Below are 22,476 nucleotides of genomic sequence, written 5' to 3'. Positions count from 1 at the left end.
TGTCCAGAGAAGGGCAATGAAGCTAGAACACAAGTGAGATGAGGAGAGCCTGAGGGAGCTGAGGGTGTTTAGCATGAGAAAAGGAGACTCAGAGGGGATCTTATTGCTCACTACCTCACAGGAGGTGACAGCCAGGTAAGGGTCAGGCTCCTCTCCCATGCAAGCAGCAACAGGACAAGGAGAAATGGCCTCAAGGTGCACCAGAGAGGTCCAGGTTAGGTGTTAGGAAAAATTTCTTCACTGCAAGAGTGGTCAGGCATTGGAACAGGCTCCCCTGGGAAGTGGTGGAGTCACCATCCCTGGGAGGGTTCAAACACTGAGCAGACGTGGCACTTCACGAGGTTTAGTGGCCATGGTGGTATTTGGTCAAAGGTTGGACCTGATGCTCTTGGAGGTCTTTTCCAACCTTAATGATTCTCAGTTTCTATGAAAAGGTTCTTTCCCCCAGAGGGTGGTTGGGCACTGAAACAGACTCCCCATGCCTGTGGTCACAGCACCAAGCATGACAGAGTTCCAGAAGCATTTGGACAACACTCTCACACACATGGTGGGATTCTTGGGGCACCCTGTGCAGGTCCAGCAGTTGGACTCAATGATCCCTGTGGGTCCCTTCCAACTCAAGATATTCTAAGGTTCTATTAAATTCCACTTCCCGAGCAGGAGGAAAAAATAAATTAAAAAAGCCTCCTAAACAATCAAACTACTGTCAACACCCAGTTTCCAACCCAAAACTGTGATTCAGAAAATGTACAACATCACAGTGAATTCTATAAATAAAGGGAGGTTTTAAAGCCTTTTGTAAAACAGCAGTTAACAAAAATAACATATATAAAACAGTGACAAAGTGCATTGTTAAAGAAGAGGGAAAAGACCCATGCAGCTTTGGAAACATTCTTTTTTTCCACGTACCTTTTTAAGCTAGACAATGTGAGTGCAAAAGCCTTGCAAAGGCACATCTCAGATTCTGCAACACACTGCATATGTGAAACAGTAATTGTTTTGAGATTTTTGACATATACTGTGCTGTCATTTGTAAAACGTGATGGATGAGAAACTGGAAACCTCAAGGAATTAGTAATAGGATATAAAGCATTTCACCTCTGGGTCACCAGTTCAAATTCAACCAGGTTGGTAGTGACCAAAAGTAGTTACCATCTGGCAGCTGTTCTCTGGCTGATGTAAATTGAGTTGAGGGTCTCAGCGCATTTCCTAGTGGACAGGTGTCCTCAGCACAAAAAAACACCATAATTAACTCTCTGTTTGGCTTTCTCAGCAGAGCCACTCAACAACGAATAGAAGCAAAGGCTGAGCTGTATTCCAGGTTAGAATGGAAGCATGTTGGCTGCAGAGCACTGCAGATTCTCAATCATAATTCCTCTTTATATTTTAAGACAAACAGATTAGAGAAGGATTTCATTCATCATCATTACATTAAACAGAGCAGCCTTTCCAATTCAAGATAGAGTTTATGTGCTGCTATTTCTGTTCAATTCAGAGTTTTTTAAAACATGCAGCTACAGTAGAGTTTGGAAGCACAATGAATGAATGCAAAGTAAACTGACATTATTAAAAACGGCAAATGTACCATAATGCACTCACTCTCTAAAAAAATCCACACTTATTACAGAGGACAGGGACACACAAAAAAACCTGGATTGAGATTATTTCATACAAACTGTTGGTTAAGATTATGCAACTTTGGAAAATAGAGGAGACTAACTGTAAAGAAAACAAAGATGGCATCCTTTAAGTCAACACCACCAACAAAAGAGGTTTTGGGGAAGACACTACCCACAGTTATTGCAAGACTTTTTAAATGGACTTTGCATCCAAAACTCGTGACTCTCTTAAGAAAAAAACAAGAAACAGTTTTAGGCAGAACTGCGTGTGACCAAGCTTCAAATGTTATGTGTGAAAAACACTGGAAAAAAAATTCACTTATGCCAAGTTTTCCTCAACAGGAACTGGAAAATTTACTGAGCCTACATATGGCCCATCTGTACTTTGCACAAGACATGGGACCACTTGTGCACAGTATGACCTGCTGATAGGCACCATCTAAACCATCTGTTGCTGAATTTTTTTGGCTCTACTATATCTAATATTGTTAAAATAGCTATAGTTACTGGATGCCCTTTCTCATTTTGGCATTTGTGGAATAAAGGCAACTGAAACAGAATTAAAGCATTCCCTATCACCAGTCTTACAAAACACTGATGAAATACCCTTCTATCTCTTCAACATCAGTGGTTTATAGAGACCGAGCTGAGGGCTACTGGTATTAAACAGAGAAGAGTGTGAAACTGCAGTTCTAGAGAAGAGCTGGAACTACTAAAAGCTGTGTTTTACCAGCTTGGGTAAAACACAGCCAGAGCTCACAGGTTGCTAGAACACAGCATTTGGGACTGAAGGGTTTGAGGCAGTTTAAGCAGTAGCTGACTTTGAAATGTTCTTAACACGCCTTCAGATAACATTAACTTTAAATAAACTTGCTGAATACTCATGTAAATTATTTCCATTTGGCTGTCTCATTATTCAATATGCTTTCAAGGAACATGGTGATGAAAGAAGAAAAATACCTCTTTCTAACATAACCATACTGGCAAGAGGATCAACATTATCAGTATTCAAAGAATGTCTTGGCAGGATAAACCTTCATAAAAAGAAGGAGCACTAGCTAATCCAAGTTGTCAAAATAGCAATAGTACCTCAAGGCTTGATCTGCAAAGTGATTCATTATTTATTGCTAATGCAAACAAAACATACTGAGCAGAAACAGCAATTGAGTGTTTCCTATCTTGGAAAACCACTGATGGAGAATCCACAATAAATAAATCCGAGGAGGAATAGAGAATATCTATTTTCTTACCCACTAAAAATCAACCAAAGGCTGGAAGAGGTGGCTCTTTTCTGTGAAGAACCACACTTAACAGCAATCAGTATTTTCCAAACTAACACAGACATGAAATGTAGGAAGAAGAAAAAAATTCTGGAAATGTCATTCAAAAGCACAAGACATACACCTTTTGAAAAACCACAATCAGACATGGTGGAAATTCATCCCACAATGTAGCATGCACCCTAAAACCATCTATACTTCAACAGCTCAAAATAAGTTCCTGCTGGAATTCATCAGGCAACCATTTTCAGATGCCTAACCTCAGACACTTCAGGGCAGCTTCAGCCTTTCTGCATTCCTCCCCAGTAAAGCCAGGGCTATGCTTTCACAGAACCACAGAATGGTTTGGGTTGAAAGGGACCTTGCAGATATCTGGGTCCAACTCCCCAGCCATGGGCATGTTTCTCAAGGCCAGCTGCTCAAACCCCATCCAACCCACCATTTTCCTTCAACTTCATATAAAATACAGGGCTGTAAAAATTGGGGGGATTTGGTTTTTCAGGGGGAGGATTGTTTTTAGTTTTGTTTTCTGGTGTGGCTTTTTTCTTAAAAGTATTGGTTTTGTAATTTATTTAGAAAACTTCCTTGAAATACATTTTTATTTACTTTTCTTACTATATTTTCTAGTCTTTCATTCCATCTTTCTTGGTCTCCTACTGTAATAGTTAATCTCTGCTATCTTCTTTCCCTTTTAAGCCCAGGAACCTGACTGTACTCTCAAGGTGTACCTTCTTCCATTGCAACAGAAAGTACTGGTTCAGCCTCAAGAATGTGGGATTCTAACAAGTCCTCTGAATATAATTGCATATACAATTTGTCTTTTAAATGAACACATTATCTGTGAGCTACATAAAAAATAAAGCTATTCTAAGAAGTTGATTATCTCTCCTAGTATATTTCTAAAAAAAAAAATAACAAACATACACACAAATAAAATCACCAAGGACACTATTCAGCAGAGTATTACTACAGCACAATATGCTGTAGTGTCTGTATGGAAAAAACAATTTCCTGATCCAAATCAGCCATTGAAATGACAACAATATTTAGCATATGAAGGCAAAAGAAATAAAGAATATTTATGTTCTGTGATAAGGTAAAACAAATGCACCATTGACCTACTGCAAATTGCTACACACTGGAAACTCAAAATTTCAAATCTTTTAAAAGGTGTGATACAACAGATGACTTTTTATTTTGCACAGAATGCCAACAGCAGTAGAAAGACAGGAATCTGAATACAAATTTTATAAAGCTCAGTTCAGTTATTACCTTTCAGACTATATTAAAGCATCTCCACATGCACAGAGCCAGACCACACTTTCTGTCTACTTAAGCCTTTAATTCTCCTGTCTCAGCAATGGCTACTGAGCGACCTCTTGTGATGAAACGTTTGAGCACTTTCCCACTGCTTTTCCTCTTTTAAAAAAATAAATTAAATGAACAAAAGGCTGGCAGTGCAAAATGAAAAATACAAAAAACCAACATCATTTTTATCATTACAATAAAGGAAACTTTGTTATCCATTTATTAAATCCCTAAAATTGTGTATTGAAGAATGTACTTCTGAAGCTAATAAGTGAGGTTCAAAAGAAACCCCAATGTGCAATGGCAACTAACATGCCACCTTCACACCATTTTTGCAGGAAGTGTTGGGAAAAATACAGGTAATCACCTTCTTGGACCTTACTGCCACTGTATTAAAATAAGCAGAGAAAAACCACCCCAAGATACTCAATACCCTGATCAAAGGGATGAAATCAAAATACCATAAAGTAAATAGCATTTGTGAGTTGTTGAAAAGGGCAAAAACAGACCACCAAGAAGACAAAATTAATTTTACTGACCAACATCAGTACTGTGAACCACTGGCAGATATGTCAAGGAGCTCAGTATAGTCTTGGAGGCAGACACCCCCCAAGATCTCTGGTTCCAAATTCTCAGTGATCTCAGTGAAGTAAGACTACAAGTTAGCTACTCTTTCTCAGCCTTGAAATAGTAATTCTGTAGCCAGCTTTAGTTTTTCACAGTACCTACACAGTGACATTTAAAAATACATACATAAATACAATCAAAGCATGTTAAACAAGCTCAAAAAAGCAAAGGAAATCTGTTGTCATTTCAGAAAAGTACAGTGCCTTTTCCTACTCCCACTGCAAAGGAACTGAAGTGTGAATGTTTGATTGATGGGGTAACTGATCAAGTCTCAGTGAGCATGACAAATATCAACAAACAGCATTATTGTACAACAGAAACAGAATTGCTGAGGGATCTGGCCACGAGATGTCACTCTCTACTTTGTGGCAACTTGGAAGTTCATTTGCACAGCCTCCCCCTCAGAGGTGTAAAAAGCCAGGGTACAGCCAATGAAATCTGTTCTGCTAAATTTGGGTCAGGTTAAGGTGAACTGCTCCACATGTCATTTCTGTAGTATGTGATGTAGAATTCCCATTCAGCGTGCAGTGAAGTCAAAGTAACCTCCAAGTAACCCCTGCATTCATCCTCCCAAGTCTAACCAAGAGCAACTAGCTCAACCAAATGTTGTTGTTCTAACATGTTACTGTTATTACACCAATAACACAAATTCTTTTGAACTTTCCAGCCTTTTAAAATAAAATCATTGTTATGTACTGAGCTCTTATGACTCAGAATACAGCAAGCTGCCTGTATGAACTATAGTTTCTATCCAGATAGACAGTCTAAAATAGAAAGTCTTACAAGTTTTTTCAGGTGGCTTTGGTTAACACTTTATCAGGCCCCGTAGTTTAGTAAGGTCTCACTTCTTGGTTTGAAAATCATCACCATCTTTACTAACCACTAGCATGCAAAATCATTTTTATACTTCATATACCTAGCCAGGCATCTCCTGCAAGAGACCAAAAATACCTGAGCCTGAGTTTTAGGAGCTTAACATAAAAATCTGTAGCCATTATAAATATATACCTGTGAAAGGAGGAAGTAAGTGGAAGTCCAAAACAAAGCTATGATGAAAGAAAAAATTTAGGAATGAAACATTTTGTGTAAGTATTACATGAACTGCATGGATCCATCAGAAACTGATCCTTAAGATAGCTGACAGAAAAAACTCATTATTACCTTATTATGTGTTAATGTTATCCTCAGATCTGGTTTTATGATACCATATGCTATCAGTAGATCTTGGACTTTTTTCAGTTCTTCCTTACATTTTCTATTTGTTGAGTAAAACTGCTTTCTTACAGGAAGATTCTTAAACAAATTTAGGACTGTTACTGTAGTACCTGCAAGAAAATAAAGTAGAAATTATACTGAAAGCAAATCACTGACTGGATCTTGAGGAAACTATTTTTACATAAACAGACATATTTGTATGCTGCTGCACTAAATCAGGTTATTAGCATGAGAAGAAACAGACCAAATTAGCAGTCATTTTCCCCAAAAAGGCATCAAGACTTTTGATTCTTCTCCTTTATTTAGAGTTATGACTGCAGCATTAAGCTTTCTTTCATACACAATAACAGCAGGAAGAACCAGCACTAAATAAAGCTGTCTCAATGCATAAGTTAGCCTTCATTAGCAAAATGATTAATTAAAAGACTAGAATCTAATCACACATATCTGCAGGCAAAGGAACACTGTGCTTCATTAAGGTCCTTCACAAGCATTTGCTTTAGGGTAGTACCTGAAGTGCCAAATACCTCTGTACACTGTAGGAGGAGGAATATTCATCTACCAACACAACCACACGAATTCCTAGCCCATAAGGATATTGCAAAGCATTAGATATATCAGAGAACTCAACAATTTCAATGAAAGGCATGGCATTACAACCTGCAGGTGTTCTGGCTGTGGAAAACACTATACAGGCTAAAACTTAAAAAGAATCCTTAGTAAAAATTAGGTACACACTCTTCCTGCAAGTTAGAAAGAATTGTGAGTTTGCCTGGTCCTACAGCCACACTGCTTCCAGCAATTCCTATGCATGGCAGCAGGGCAACTCTTCCTCCTTTATGCAAGGATTTTGCTACATACAGAAACATTACTTTGGTCCTGAAGAAATCTTTCATACACTTACACAGACTAGGAGCATTTAATTTTTACAGGTTTAATTTCCACTGTCAGCTTGAAGAAGTGAGTCAGAGAAGGAGAAACTAGTTTATAATTACAATCTAGAACAACTTCCAAGACATATCATTTCTTATGCTATGACAACACATTCTCAGCTGACAGACACAAGGCATGAAACGTTTACAGCTGCAAAGATTTCATACTCAGCCTTTAAGCACCCAACAGGTATTTCAACATCAGATAGAGCCTCAGAGAAACACAAAATACCCCTGTCACCTTGCAACACCAGAGCAGTGATAGCCTACCTTGCCCAAGATGGGAAGGCTTTTTAGAGGTTACACGTCCATTGCTATCCAAGGCATACTGAATGCTGAAATCATCAGCAGCTGTCTTTGTGGTGACCAAAACCTGAAGAGAGTGATGTAAAAAAACCTGTGTTAATCAGGGATAGACAAAGTTCAGAATGAGCTTAGATAAGCTTTGCTACCACACTCACCACACCAATCTGTTACTTTAGTCACCATAATTACATTTAATTAGTTTATAAAATTTCTCTTGAACAGGTGTTTCTTACAGGCACGGAAACATTCAGCATTATTCTGCATGTTTCCTGCCATGTAACTAAAAGCATTTCTATCATGCTGATTCACAAAGCACAGCAATTCCTGCTACCTACAACACACACTGCTCTATTTTCTATTCAAGCACAGATTAAGTAAACTTTATCAATTGACAGTTCTGCATTTTTACCCTCTGTGAGACACACTCTGACAACTTGAATTCATGTGAGATTCCACAAACTTAAAGACTACTCTCAAACAAACAATATATTTTCTTTCCACACCTGCACATATTTGGCAATCAGTCACAGCAAGTTTTGTAAGCTATTAAGGTACTTCACAGATTGCTTTAGCAAGAGCAGTCATAAAGCAGAGTTCAGTTACCAACACTGTGAGTAACAGAACCACTGCCCTTTAACCACCTGGAAGACACAGTTTAACACACATACAGAGGTTCAGGATATTTTGGTTTGTTTTAGTGTCTCACATGAATCATTCAGCATTCAGTCATGCCCCTGGAGAGAAAAACAATAATTGATTAACTGGGAATTACAGTATTGCAGACCTACTTAAGGTCTGCAATACAATAGCAAAGTACCTTCAAACTGAAATTTCAGGGGGCAGTTTGAGTAGGCAGAACACAATTAATGCCAGAAGTGTTAATTAACATAATTACTGATACAAGGAGTAATACTTATTAAAGCACTTCATACACTCAGGCCACCTCCCATCTCTTATGAAATCAGCCACAGAGCTGATTAGAAGCTCTGAACAGATGGCATTCTGCTCGGAGAGCTCATTAGAAGGAACCAATGATTGAGGTCTGTCATCACCTATCAAAACACCAACACTTTTGAAAGCATCTTTGGAAATCTCCATCCAAGTACACAGCCCACTCCTGCTTAGTGCAATGTGAATGCAGCCCAAGGTACCAAGGAGTGAAGCTGTACCATTATCTCTCCTGAGCTCAACAGCTGATGCTTCCAAGCAGACACAGGCTTTGGTATCTTCCTGCATGTTTTAATCCTCAGCAGACTTGCACCTAAAACATGGCCTTGGTGCAGCATGAATTCAGAAAGGGAGAGCACAAGAGATCTGGCAGATGCTGTGCCTGAACATTTTTCAGATGGTTTTGAACAAACATATTTACTTTTAGCCAACAAGTAAAGTAGCAAATGTCAGTACACTGCCAATCCTCTTAATACAAACACATGGCTCAGACTCAGCTAGGTCAGGCAGCAGGTTCCTGTTTACTCACAGGGACAAAGTTTGTGCAACTGCAGTCACATACATGTCAAAGAGCAATAAGGAGCTCAGCAAGATCCCATGAGTGCTGATCACCTAGATAACAAGGCAGAAATCATTACTGCAATGGTGGCTGTGTGGGCCAGCAGTTCCCTGAAATGACTTCTCCTGGCCATCACCTGCTGCTCCTTCCTTGATCTACCCTAAATCAAGTAGCAAAGCCAGCCATACTCTTTGACATGATACTCCCTGACACAAAAGGAAAGAAAATACAACACAATCTGTCTGTTACCTCTTCTGACTAAGCAAAATAAACAGAGCACTGCTGTGACCTGTGTGACAGAAAGGCAGGACTGACACAAACAAGAAATTTGTACGACAGGGCTTCTGGGGCTGGGGAGAAAAGCAGCATACACAAGTATACCCCTGGCAAGTCACTGGAACATTTCAACTCTTTGCACAGAATAAAACTTCCATGAACATACACAGGTAACAAAAATCATAACACAAAGGCTCCCCATTTATTGCAGGTGCTCACTTCTGATACGCTGCAAATCGATCCCAGAGCTTCCCCGCGGAAGCCGTACGTTGTCAGCCTTTCAAGGTCCTCAGAGGAGCTGATTTTTGAGGTGTAGTGCTTGACTGCCATGACTGGGACATCATCAACCTTGATTCCACTGCCATTGTCTCTCACTTCTATTTTGCTAAACCCGTAATTCTCCTAAAAAAAGAACAAAACACAAAGGAGCAGTGAAACAACTGAATTTATTAAGATGAAATATTGAAGCAGCTAAGGTTACAGTTTCTAATTAACCATACAGAAGTTGAAGCTTTGCTTGTTTGGAGGAACTGAGCAACCATTAAATGTCCCTGTTTAAGCAAAAAAAAAAAGAAAAGGAAAAATACACCATGTTAGGATAACAGGGAAGTTTTCTCTAATTAAATAACATAACTCATCTCCTGTGATTTGGAAACAGCAAAACCTAAGCTCAAAAGGAGACCTATAGCTGGAAAGCTGAAGATTTTTTTGTCTCTTTTTACCTCTCTTACCTACTTGGTATTGATTTTTTTGAAATCACTTGAATGCAGCTCTGCATCCACTGAATTCAGCAGACCCTCACTTCACACCATTTTCAGTTTCAATTTTGATTGATGTGATTCCATTACATTTTCTAAGTTCTGCTTTCCAAGTTCAATACACAGAAGCTGAAATTCTAATGTGGGGCAAGGCATGACATGTAAGGGTAATAAAAAAGCTTGTAAAGAGATACAGTATTTCACAAAAAGAAGTAAAGGTTCCCAGAGGCTCTTTTAAAACAGCCCTCAAGGAAGCAAAGTTCAATCTTTGTGATTTGCCTTTACATACATGCAAGGCATATTTTATTGAATTTCAGTTTAAATATGTCATTCCAGTAAGCACCAGCATAAACAGGGTAAAATTCTGAAACCCAGATATTTACAACAGATAAATAAAAGATGAAATTTAGGTTCTGTAACATCTCAAACAAATGCAGGAAAAAATTCTTCTTTCCAGCTACACTACAGTCTGCACAAGTGAGCAGCACCTGGAGGAACCACAAGCCAGGAGGAGAAAGTAATCAGAGCTGCAGGATCAGTAACTAAGCCTCTTCCACAGAAGCAAGACTGGCTCTTTGAAAAGATCATGATGCAACACTCAAAAAAATGTGCTGTACTGTGTAATACATCTAGGTGACCTTACAACTAGTTTTGCTTAGAAATTATTACCTTAAAACAGTGGCTGCCATCACTGATGCTGGACAGAGCATGTGATGGTGATCACTGAAAGGAGGTTGATTAAACAGAACAAACCTTGCTGTCCTACCTGGGGCTATGCTGAAAACAGTTATGAAAAATTATAATGTACTCACAAGGTTATTTCTTGAAGTAAAAAAAAATGATGCAATCAAAAACAAAAGAAAAGGATCTAAAGAAACCTTCTGCATTCACACATAATCTGATTTAGGAAACATCAAAAGCCTCTGAGGTAGGCTCAGAACCACAATATACAGAAAACAACAGAAATATGAGTACATTTCACTTTCTGTTTTAATGAATGGTGCAAAAGCTGTCTTCAGGTGAAAAACAATGCTTTTGCTCATGTTTGAGTCAACTTCCTACTGGGCAGCAAAACAGAACTAAGCAATACACCTCAACTGAGCACAAAAACACACAAGGAAATAGAGGCAGGAAACCCTCTACCCTGGTGCTGTGTGTGCTAATGAAAGGTTTGAGAATTTTACAATGACCCCCTATTTTCCATTCTCATTTTTACTTTCTGACCAGTTAGTTGTTTAAGAAAAGTGAGATTCATCTTGAATCAAAATGCTACATAAATGATTCTCTCTTTCTCTTTTAATCTTATTAATTTTTACTTGTTTACGTTTTATGTAAATGTTATGTAAACATGCTTGAACTTTGTATTTGGTAACACCTTCCCTCATGAGCTGAATCTTACAAAGGTTATGAACCCATGGAACGTTTCAGTTGCTCTGCCAGGTCACAGATGGCAATCAGTATGATTCAGCTTTGGTACACAGTGCAAAGATGCCAAATAACATCACCTATGGCCAATCAAGACTGAAACACCAGCCAGTTCACCACTGCCATGACTCTTATCTGAGACCCATTCCATCTGCAGGTTAATTCCTGTCTGTCTGTCAAAAAGGAATTGTTATCTTTGTTCAGGCAAATTGGATAAACTATGCCCTCCTATTCCATCTGAAAAAGATTAAAACAATGAAAATGCTGCAGTTTCAGGCAAAACCCATCAAGCTGTAAAATGGAATTTCACAGTTTCTCTTCTCTGCTATGCTTTTGAAGTAATCCAGAATTAATGTGGTCATTGACCTCTATTACATGGTCAGAGTTATTTTAATATACCATTTAAAAATACCAGAAAAAAAAATCCAGTGTTTTACAGTATTACTATCTAGAGTTGTACAGAGTGCAGGTATTCTCCTCTCCCCTATTACCCACAGAAGAAAAATCATCAAATTTCTTTTAATTGCTGACAACTTGTGTAAAGCCATGTTTGTTTGTTTGGAACTGCAGTGTTTTGGATTGGGCTGGACCGACACAAGAATGTCAGAGTAGTGCAGATGACTCATGCACTAAAAATGGTTAAAAATGCTCTTTTTCACTGATTTGGGACAAAGTTGGACACTGTGCTGTGAAACCCACACTAGTCAGAGGGCTCTCTCCTCTGCAAGGTTTGTTCCAACCATTCTGGAACACTCCAAAACCTTTCTGTGCACTCCTTGCAGTTACTGATCAGCTCCCAGGATCTGATCCCAATACCCTTCACCCCCACAACTGTGTACACACTACTCACTTTGGAGTTACTCAAGAAGCAAGATACTCTGCAATCTAAATACTGAGAAGACAGAGATTATGAGAGACCATAGCAAAGAGAGAACATCTTCAGCTCACTCAAAGCAGTAACAAACATGTGCCTTGGCATCTACAGGAAAGCCATTCTCACATGGAACAACTCTAGTCAGAAAATACAGCAGACATGGACAAAGAAACAAGGAGAAACTGAATTATCCTCCTAGTTAATTGCATTTGTCTAACATTTAATTCAAGAATATCCTATGCATTCACTGTTATTTGCAGAAAGGAAATTGGATAGAATTCTGAATACATGCATTTATACAGGATATAGCAACACTTCTTTCTTACTAAGCAGGAGATACTGCTGCTGTACAGCTGCTGATAAAACACTGCAAAAGCAGAAATAGGACAGCAAGAGGAGCTGACCAGTTACCCAATCTAATGGGAGAAAAAAGCTCAAATTCTTTATTAAAGTAATATTTCCTACTGTCAGAAACTATCCCTGAATGACATGCCAACTTTTTTGAACAGCTTATAAAAATAAAGAGTTAGAAGTAGCCGGAGTTTACCATGCTAATTAGAGACAGGGTGGTGATTTGTATTACAAAAACATCTTTTGTTTTGAATGGCCATCAACCTTTTCTGCTGTCTCTATTTTTACCTTTCTTACAATACTTTGTAATGAGAATTAAATATGTCAGCCTGACAGCAAACCTAAGTCCAACATTTAAAACAGGCTATTAGTCAGAAAATACAAATTTTAAGTAGGAAAAGAAGGATTAAGAAAGCTAACAGTTTTTTCCCCACAATACACCCAGAAGCACAAATATGCCTTACTGTTTCAGAGCAGGGCCTCAAAAACACAAATAGAAACTAATTTTGTACCATTTTTACTTGAGGTAAAAATATATACATATAAATATATAATAATCATTGCCATTCCCCAAATCACAATAGCCTAAAAATCACATTTGCAATGGAACAATTTTCTTGGCATCTTATTCTAGATCCAATTCTTTCTGAGAGAAAGACTTACCAGTTTAATATCAATGCCTGTAGCACTGGCATCCAAGGAATTTTCTATCAGCTCCTTCACCACACTGACAACTGAAGTAATCACCTGAGAACTTGAAAGGAGCCTAATTGTCTCTCCAGGCAGCTGTTTCATGGTGGAAAGATTCAGCTGCACAGAAAAAAACAGAAAAAGAATGTAAAAGGAACAATTGCACATTTCTAGGAAACTGTTTCACAGGAACTTTGAAATGCAGAAAAACACAACATTATGTCTGGAAAGCGAAATTTTCAGGTTACAGTAGGACAGACAGCTTCCTCTGCAGTCAATAGAGGCAACACACTGGTGCTGAGGAAAAGCCATATTCAATGGAAATGGCATTGAATATACTGGCAAAAATAAAACCAAACCCAAAAAAGTTCTCTATCACAGTCCTGCCTCTCTGATCTGATGCACTGTGTGCCCTCAGGCAGGTCATTTATTCCTATGTCACTCCATCTCTCACTTGAAAATGAAGATGCCTTATAAACCAGTGGAGATTTCTTTTTTTAATTATTGGAAATACAAAGGGCCATAAAATTCTTCCTGTATTATAGAGACACTCTCCCATGAAGAGATTGTACACAGATCTGTGAATTTTAGCATGTATTTCTGTTGAAGTACCTACATTGACACAAACAGCCAAGCCCCAGGGAAACCATTTTGCTGATCCTTGTAGATTGCCACAAAAGTTTTATATGCATATGAGAAAGGCAGGGGAATGGTTCAGACAGGTTTCTTCTCTTCTCTGGTTTATGTTATATAATGCTATTTACACTGAAAGGCAAACAATCCTGGCAGTCCTGGCTTTCCCACTGATTCAGTCCAAAGTATCTGCTGAAGAACACAGACTGCACACTCAGCACCTGTCCCAGGGATATGAGCACACATGGAGGAATGGAACAAACACAGATTTCAGATTTCCTCCTGACACAGCCAGGTCCCGGTGAGGGATTGCAGCCAACACCCCTGAGCATCACTGCCCTGCAGGGTGTGTGCAGCTGATACAACAATTACAGGACGTTTCTCGGCCTCAACATCCTTCTAAAGACAGCTACTCTTCAAACATAAAAGACAAAGTAAAAATGTGGTTACTTGGCTTTGGGGGGGGGGGGGGGATGTGGGGAGGAAGTACAGTGTTGTGAAGTACAAGCAGCACGGAAACTTTTCTAGGAACAGCTACAAAGGGGGTTTCTCTTTATTATTGTTATTTACATTGCAAAGGGAGTTTGCCTTTCAAATGCGGTAAAGGGATCCGATGAATCGTTTTTGTACCAACCGGAAAACAAGAGGATCAGGAGAACACGTGCACTGCTGAAGAAGAACCGATGTTAATATCATGTACACATGTTAAAATCACATACACGTGTTCAGAGAGGCAGGTTTTGAGGCATTCATGCACTGTACAGGACTGCGGTGTCAAGTGCTTCACGATTCACTCATGGGAGTAAATCAGATGGGAGCTGGATGTCGCTCCATCAAAAGACACTGACTAAGACACGGGAGGATCTAAAACCAAAAACGCTGGAGACCTCAAAGACAAATTTTCTATGAGGTGTGACCGATGCGGGCAGCTCGGGAGAGGAATCAGCCCCCGGCCGTGTGGCGTCTCCTGCCCTGGACCCCAGCTGAGGGACACAACGCTGGCCACACCTCGGGAACATCTCTTGGGAGGCACAAAGGGACCTCTGGGATGTCCTACCTTTGGAAAGGCACCCAACCTATGATGCTTTTTAGCTAAGAGACACGTGTATCAGCTCAAGCCACCTTACTACTGTAACTCTTCACAGGCGTTCCAGCCCTGCTCTGTGGGAAGGCGCAGCATTTCCTGCGTGGGAGCCCCATCACTGATCTAACCCTTGCATCCTTCTACAGACATGTCCGACATGCCAACAACTGCGGTTCTACCCATCCGCAGCTAAGCCAGGAGTAAAATCTCCCTAAATTTCACGGTTCCGGCCCTACAGACGTCTGAAGCCACACCAAGAACCCCGCCCCCCCCCCCTCCGAGCACCGCCTTCCTCAGGGGCCCTCCCTCAGCGCGCACTGAGGCATTTATTCGCTTTACAAGCCAAAAAAGCGGGCGAAAAGCTGCAGATAAACCCTACGGGCCCTCCAGTTTACCCCAGACCACAGAGCTGTCCGCAGTTCCCGGTTCTCGCTGCGAGAGGTGGGGTGCCAGCTGCTCCCGGGGCCTGCCCGGCCTCTGCCCACGGGAAGCGGCGCCCCGGCCCCGGCGCGGCCTCAGCGAGGCGGCGGCGCTTCCCTCCCGTTCCCGCTCCCGTTCCCGCCCCGCGGCTGCGCTACCTGCGCGCCCGCCCCGCGCCCGTGGGCGGTACGGACGGCCCGGCCCGGCCCCTCCGCTCCCCTCCCCACCGGCCCTGCCCACGGGCACCGCGGGTTCTACCTGCGGCCGGCGCCCGACGCTCCGCTCCGGCTCCTCGGCGGCCGCGGGGCTGCGGAAAGGTGGGGCCGCGGCGGGGGGCGGAGGGACGGGCGGCCGGGGCCGCCTGCGCGCCGGGGCTGGGGAGAAGGCCACGGGCACGGCCGGCCTGGGGCAGCGGCGGGGCCGGGGCGGCGGCGGAGCGGGGCCGGCAGGGCAGGGATGGCAGAGGGAAGGCGGCGGTGCGGCGAGCTGCCCCTCGGATCGGGCTAGATTCGTGGTGTGGAAAGGGAAGGGATGGCGGGTCACGGCAAGATGTCTGTCTAGGTGCTGGCTCGGCGGGTGCTGCATCCCGGAGAGAGAGGAACAGCCTTGAGTCGCCCATCCCAGGTAATGTGTGCCCTGCGAGTACACGGCTTGGAATGCTTGGCGACAGGTCCCGGGTAAGGTCGGCAGTGCCCCGGTTCGGGTTCAGCTTCAGCGTAGCTATTTTTAGTCTACTGCTGTTCATATTGCAGAATACTCGGGTATTTTATATTCATTTTATACCCCATACCTCTAAGGTATGGAGTATAAAATAAATAAGTGTCAGAAACAAACTTCCTACCGAAAGCAAGCTTGCTTTTGCTGGTTAAACAGTCCTTTTGTATTCTGATTCAGATGATTGCTAAAAACCCCACTTCATCATGCTCCCATAAATGAATATCCATAGTCCCAGAGATCACGTGAGTTGTAAGTAAGCAATAGTTTAGGAGGTTTTTAAAAATTATAATTACAAGTTTTACTGCAATAGGATGAGAGTGACATTGTAGGGAAGTTCTGTCAGTTTCCTGGATGTATCACCATATGAAATCATTCTGTGTATCTCTGCATGTGTCTGCTTAGAAAACTTTTGAACCTGTTTTCTAATTTTGGCCGGATTTAGGAGATGAAAATGTCTGTCTGGAAACTAACAGATGGGGAGAGGAGGGAATCTGCACTTTGCTTCCAGAAAAAGAGGCGTAGATTACTCCTTTATTACTTTTTCTAGAAGTAGGTGGCTGGGCAGTGGGTATATGCAGAATTCTTCACTAACCATTACATGAACAAGAAAGAGGAGGAAGATTGTCTGATGTGGGAAGTGGAAAAGAGCTCTGGATATTGTCATGGATGGAGAAAATTCAGAGGATTAAAGTTATTAGCTTGGTTTCTTACAGCTTTGGAACTGTAGCTTCTGACATCACAGCTTACTATTTTTTTGAAACGTCCCTTCTGTAGCAGGCTTGTGAATTTTATTTGTTTGGACTTGTTTTAAACAAATAGTTCCCAACTGTCCCTTTGTACTGATTTCTCTATAAACCATAGCCTGAAGATCTTGAGGTACATCTGTGCTCTCTCCAGTCGTGCTTCTTTAAAGCAGCTTTTTCCCACATTTGAAAATTGCATATGTTAAGTCCTCCTCTGCAACAGTAGTCTCAGTCTTCAAACAGATCTGTTTTATAGGGTAAAAATGAACGTAGGAGTTGCCCACAGCGAGGTGAATCCCAACACTCGGGTGATGAACAGCCGTGGAATGTGGCTGACATACGCGCTGGGAGTCGGCATGCTGCACATTGTCCTGCTCAGCATTCCCTTCTTTAGTGTCCCTGTCGCCTGGACTTTAACTAATGTCATTCACAACCTGGTGAGTACCCTCTCTTGGAACAGGCTTTGAGTAGTGGTTGTTCATAAATACTTATTTTCAGTAGCAAGGGAAGAGGAAAGTAGCCAGTCTGTATGGACAGTGAAATCCTGCTGTGCAGAACACCACCTCTCCTTGGCCTATCCACAAAGGATTGGCTGTTTGGGGGAGGAGGGGTGATACACAACCACTTTCAGTTTGAGCATGAAAGACATGAAATATTCTTTATGTAGTTATGTATTCTTTCAAATGGCATTTAATTAGGCTGGTAGGTTGCAGACATAAAATCATCATGCCAACCAACTTTCACAGTGTTCTGTATATTATTAGACAGCTGTGCTGAATCCATAAACTACCACATTTTTAATACTTGGACACTATCTACTAATTTTCCACATACATCTGTTAGTATCCCAAAATGTTTAATTTTAGCAGCCTAACTATTTTCTTTAAGAGAAATGCTTCTATTCTGTTTCTTCTAGTTTTGCTTTCTGGCCAGGCTGCATAACTCAGAATGACTTCAGCATGCAATGTTGTCACCATACAGGACATTAGAGTAATCTCTCTTGAAAGCAGTGAGAAAACCTAAACTACTTTGACCCCAGCCCTGAAACCATTTGTTACTCAGAGGGTTGTGGCTTGCATGATGACTTTTGTATGCAAAAGATTTTGTGAGCTGCTTTCTGCTCCTCTCCCCAGGATGCTATCATTTTCCTGTAGCCACTAAAAGTAGTGCAGCTATCTGTATTGGTCCTGCCATGCTTAGAGGAAAGAGATCCCTAACCCAGCAATTTAGGTCATACTTGAGGTTTGCTAGCTCAGCTTCCTAACATTACCAGCAAAGAAGACAAAAAGATAGCTCCTTCCTGATTGAGGAAAATGATAGTTCACTCAGGATGGGTAATACCCTCTTGAATGCAAAGTTTTAATTTTTATTTGAGCTTTTTGGTTTTGTAGATAGGTTTAAAACTACTGGTGGAATTGTAACTGTCATTAGAGCGTTTTGTGTGTTATCTTTGACAGCATCAGACATGTCTGACTTCAGAAGATGTTGGCAGAGACAAGTATTACTAAATATTTCCCACATGCCTTACTGAACTCATTGCAAGTAGCTGTAATGACAACAGGGATGAGAGCATGCACTGGCAAGTAGTTTTGTAGTGAAACACTACAAGATGAGTATAAATTGCACTGTTGGATATTTCAGAAGTTAAATGGCACTTCTCTTGGAAACAAATCCTCAAATGGTTTGACAAAAAAAAAAAAATCTTGTATTTCCACTAATGGAAAACTCTTAACTAACCTTGAAAGCAGTTTTGATGGTTCTTTCTGCAAGTACCACTGGGAAATAAAATGTGGAGTAAGCAGTTGGATCTGTCCTAAAAGTGTCTTTATGGTTATTAAAATAGACACTGCAAACGTCATGAATCAAAAAATTAATTAAGCAAATCAATTGTCCTAGGTTCACAGGGCTCTGGTCTGGAGGCTGTTCCAAAAAAAGATGGAAGGAGACATGAAGTGATTTGCTGAGATTTCACCTCCATTATAAGAGTTTGGAAGAAATGTGATTTTTTTTTTTTTGTCTATATAAAGCTTTCTTATGAAAATTTTTGAATGTGCATAGAAGGAAATCTTTGATATTGTCTCATAGAGACTCTTCCCTGGAGTTGGTGTGCTCTCTTTGATAGAAAACAAGTATTTTTTCAAACTGGAAGAGGGTGTACTCTCCTGTTTGAAACCAAGAGGCCCAAACTGGTGTTTCAGAACAAACCATACATTGCTTGTTCCCATCAAACAGGAGCAGTCACAAGGAAAGTCCAGCATGTTTAAGGAGAAGCAGCAAAGAGGTGGACAGATGGCATTCAGCAGAATGCCTAGTCACATTCTAAGGATTTGAAGCTGATAAGGGGGTGAGAAAGCTTTCAGGAGTTGGTGTGATATTGTCAGTGTTTGTAGGTAGAGTTTTGCTTTATGCACACTCTACTACTCATCACTCTGTTAAGACTGTGCTAGGAACGTGGTGATACAAATCCACACTTGTTGCAGTGCTTGTTAAAATTCTGTTGCAAGGAATGCAAGGAATGGTGAATGCAAGGAACTTTTGCCTACTAGTGTAGAAGGCAAGGGAGTGGACTGGATGCCACACAGACTTGGGCTTTAATTCTGACTCTGCACAGTCTCAGGCAAATCACTTCTTGTCTCTTCCTTCCTCTTCAATAACTTGTCATTACAGGCTAGCAGCTCTTCTGGGTGAGAATTCACTCACTCACTTTTTTTTTTTTTTTTTTTTAATAATGCATTGAACAATGTAACAATTATTTAAAAATATTACTAAAAGTGCCTCTGTGTTCACTTCTTATTTTCCCCAGGGAATGTATGTGTTTTTGCATGCAGTAAAGGGAACTCCTTTTGAAACACCTGATCAGGGCAAAGCTAGGCTACTAACACACTGGGAACAACTGGATTATGGAGTACAATTCACATCTTCAAGGAAGTTCTTCACAATCTCTCCTATAATTCTGTGAGTTCAAAACTGTGTTATGGATCAAGTGACACATAAAGCTGTGACTTCAAAAGCTGCAACATGATGGGCTGCAATTTACAAATTTACAGTCTAAAAGCATTTTCTGTCTTTTTTTTCTTGTTTGTTTGTTTATTTCTACATCACAGCTGTAGGGAGTATTTATTTACAGGCTGTGTAATCAACAATCTTTCTTCTGCTTTTGACACGCCACATACTGAAGTCAAAGTTTGTAAACAGTTACTAATGGGACAGGTTTTAATGATTAGAAATGTGAGGAAAACTTCCTGTTAACTCTTGAATTTTTTTAAGAGATTGTGAAGTCATAAATATTGAAAATCTAAACTAAATGGTGACAGCATTTATTAACTGTTTTGCAACTTGTGAGCTACAAATGTCATTCTTCAGTGGATGGGATCTAGTGTCAGTTTTGCTTTGTACATATTGTCTTCTATTTACACTATGCAAATAGCATAGGAATTCTATTCACCTGTCTCTGTTGACAAAAGTGTGGTTGTGTAACTAAGAAAAATCAGATATATATTTATTATCTGACTCTAAAAGTCTTTCTGTTTGTCCCTGAAGAAAAGTTACATGTCCACTTCTATGGCACTGAGAGGGGAGGGAAGATCCTGCATGATGTTTAGAAGGTTGGCTCATAATGGACAGAAACTGAGAAAATATATATAACTCCTCAAGGTGGGGATAAGTGCTGGAAGAAAATAGTAAACTAAGAGTTGCTTTTTAGCACCTTGAGAGGTATGGGAAGAAGAGACTTAGACCATAATTTTGCAGTAGATACTCTAGAACCTCTGGTGAGATATTTAATACAGATACAGATGTTAACCAGTAAAATCTTACTAATCATTCAAGCACTTCTTTCAACTATGTTTTGTATGTGTTTTAGAAAAGGCTGCCATCAGCTAAGCTTGCTCCCTTTTCTCCTGCAGGTACTTCCTGACGAGTTTCTATACAAAGTATGATCCCACACACTTCATCCTCAACACAGCCTCTCTCCTGACCGTGCTTATCCCCAAGCTGCCACAGTTGCACGGGGTTCGACTCTTTGGCATCAATAAATACTGAGCAGAAGGTTCAACACTGGCTGCCCCTGACATGGCTACTGCTGCTCCCCAGGTGAAGGAAACGAGTAGTCTGCTGTGCTGAGTATCTCATCATAGCCAGGGAGAGATGCTTTTACGTCTGAGATACAATTCCTGCTTCCTGCAGCATTGTCTGGGATGAAAATCGACTTTGTAAGAAGATGCCTTCAGATACTTCAATGTGGCTTGGAAACATGTAGAAGAAAGATTTCCATAAAGAACTGGGCAGGCCCAGTTCTAAAGCCTAATCCCCATTAAGACTGTACGTGTGGCTGATGCAAGTGGCTTGTAAGGAAGGTTCAAGTGACAGCTGAAATGGAGAGCAGAGTTTCACAAATACCCATCATCCATAATGCAGGTGGTAACTTTACATATAAATCCAGAATCCTCGATGCCAAGGACTGGTGAGGCCACATTCTTAGATTAAGAGAAATTAGGTAGTTTCTGCTGTAATGGATTGTAAGTGGTTGTGCTTGTTTTTGCATTGTAAAAGTTTGTCCCACAGTAAGAGTAAGTACTGTGGCAGCGAGCGTAAATTGATGGTATCATTCCTGCCTTCTCTGTTCTTGTGATTTTTTTTAAATTATTTTTTTTTTTGTCACAGTAACTGAACAAAGTCCTTAACTGCCAGTTCAGGGGAGTTCCACATCAACTCAAGAGCTCAGTTTATGTCCGCTTTTACAAGTTGCCACTGTTGTGTTTATTTCATTTTGCTTACCAGGATACTGACTTTTCTATGTGTAAGTGAGACATCCTGAAAAATTGCAATTTCTAGGTGTGAATTTTTGACTGTTTTCTCTGCTATTCTGATGGGTTATTTTTCAGTAGCTGAGAGGCCAGTGAGGTGCTGGGGAAAGGCTTGCTGCTGTTGTAGGAGAAGGTGCTCTGTTACAGAGCAAGTGTCTGAACACAGAAGCTGTGTAGGTCGTAAGCTAGAATAGAAGCTGAACTAGAAGTAGGTGAGTAGGCAAATCACATGGACTAACTATGCTTTTGCAGAAAAAGGTATAGATAACTTGCATGTCTTGGAAACGTGGAGGAATGCTGTGTTTTAGGGGTACTGTGTAGTACGGGGTAATCTTGTATATTATCAGCTCTGGAATTAGAGTGACGGAGGTACATCTACTGCTCTGAGCGCTTATTTCTCTGTCGTGGGAAAAGGATGAATTTTGAAGTCTGCTGTGTGTCTGCCAGCCCAAACCAGCTCAGATTTAATGGAAGACCTCATGTAAGACTTGATTTACATTTTGGTTGCAGTGGCAGCCAGTGAGCTGGAAAAAAAAATATTAAAAATATGAAAAGACAAGCCTACAGTGGTGTACTTACTTTTTTTCTACAGCAGTTTTCCAGCTGTTTACTTTATTGATAAAGATGTTAAAAAAGGGTAATGAGTTATGAATTTTCTTTAGCAATTGGAAGTAATTATTTCTGTCTGTTGCTTGCACAGAAAGCGGTAACTGGCTGATTTTTAAATAATGACCATCACAAGGCTGTGCTGCCTTTGGGCAGGGACTGCAGGAGACGACCCGAACTTGATGTCCCCAGGTCCGGGGTGCCTGGGGGTGGCTGGACAAAGCCTTGTGGAGGATTGCGGAGGAGTCCCCTGAAGGGATCTTTAGCTGATCAGAGTGACCCTGAGAAAAGTTCAAAAGT

The 22,476-nt window shown here is 40.8% G+C and overlaps 2 protein-coding genes across 6 annotated transcripts in view; one reads left to right on the top strand and one right to left on the bottom strand.

The window, feature by feature from the left end:
• PMS1 (PMS1 homolog 1, mismatch repair system component) overlaps positions 1-15,612 on the bottom strand; it is a 44,082-nt gene extending 28,470 nt beyond the window's left edge. Inside the window, exons 1-6 of one of the 3 annotated variants that reach the window (XM_058027496.1) lie at positions 15,281-15,358; positions 14,372-14,470; positions 13,142-13,288; positions 9,290-9,472; positions 7,252-7,354; positions 5,996-6,159 (exon numbers count right to left, since the gene is read on the bottom strand). In XM_058027496.1, the coding sequence (XP_057883479.1) occupies positions 5,996-6,159; positions 7,252-7,354; positions 9,290-9,472; positions 13,142-13,273 (582 nt within the window). In that variant the 5' untranslated portion in view covers positions 13,274-13,288; positions 14,372-14,470; positions 15,281-15,358. Of the gene's footprint in view, positions 1-5,995; positions 6,160-7,251; positions 7,355-9,289; positions 9,473-13,141; positions 13,289-14,371; positions 14,471-15,280; positions 15,359-15,563 lie in introns of those variants that run through there. The other 2 variants (XM_058027497.1, XM_058027498.1) reach the window with 2 other exon arrangements.
• Positions 15,227-22,126, top strand: ORMDL1 (ORMDL sphingolipid biosynthesis regulator 1). Of its 3 annotated transcripts, none has more exons than XM_058027502.1 (5): positions 15,227-15,326; positions 15,867-15,929; positions 17,022-17,202; positions 19,569-19,720; positions 20,671-22,126. In XM_058027502.1, exons 3-5 carry the CDS (start codon positions 17,029-17,031, stop codon positions 20,804-20,806), a joined length of 462 nt encoding a protein of 153 aa, XP_057883485.1. In that variant the 5' UTR covers positions 15,227-15,326; positions 15,867-15,929; positions 17,022-17,028; the 3' UTR covers positions 20,807-22,126. The 3 variants fall into 3 exon arrangements, with proteins under 3 accessions (XP_057883485.1, XP_057883484.1, XP_057883483.1); XM_058027501.1 differs by lacking the exon at positions 15,227-15,326 and adding an exon at positions 15,533-15,622; XM_058027500.1 differs by lacking the exon at positions 15,227-15,326 and having other exon boundaries at positions 15,757-15,929.
• The last annotated feature ends 350 nt before the right edge of the window (positions 22,127-22,476 follow it).

The sequence above is a fragment of the Melospiza georgiana genome, chromosome 7 (assembly GCF_028018845.1).
Source record: "Melospiza georgiana isolate bMelGeo1 chromosome 7, bMelGeo1.pri, whole genome shotgun sequence".
Lineage (NCBI taxonomy): Eukaryota > Metazoa > Chordata > Aves > Passeriformes > Passerellidae > Melospiza > Melospiza georgiana.
This window is presented reverse-complemented; position numbering and strand designations above follow the sequence as displayed.

Bases quoted from the DNA above. Each gene is read 5' to 3' on its own strand.
- ORMDL1 (XM_058027502.1), top strand. From the start codon at position 17,029: ATGAACGTAGGAGTTGCCCACAGCGAGGTGAATCCCAACACTCGGGTG. The intron at 17,203-19,568 runs GTGAGTACCCTC...TATTTTCCCCAG, and splicing joins CTAATGTCATTCACAACCTG to GGAATGTATGTGTTTTTGCA. The intron at 19,721-20,670 runs GTGAGTTCAAAA...TTTCTCCTGCAG, and splicing joins ACAATCTCTCCTATAATTCT to GTACTTCCTGACGAGTTTCT.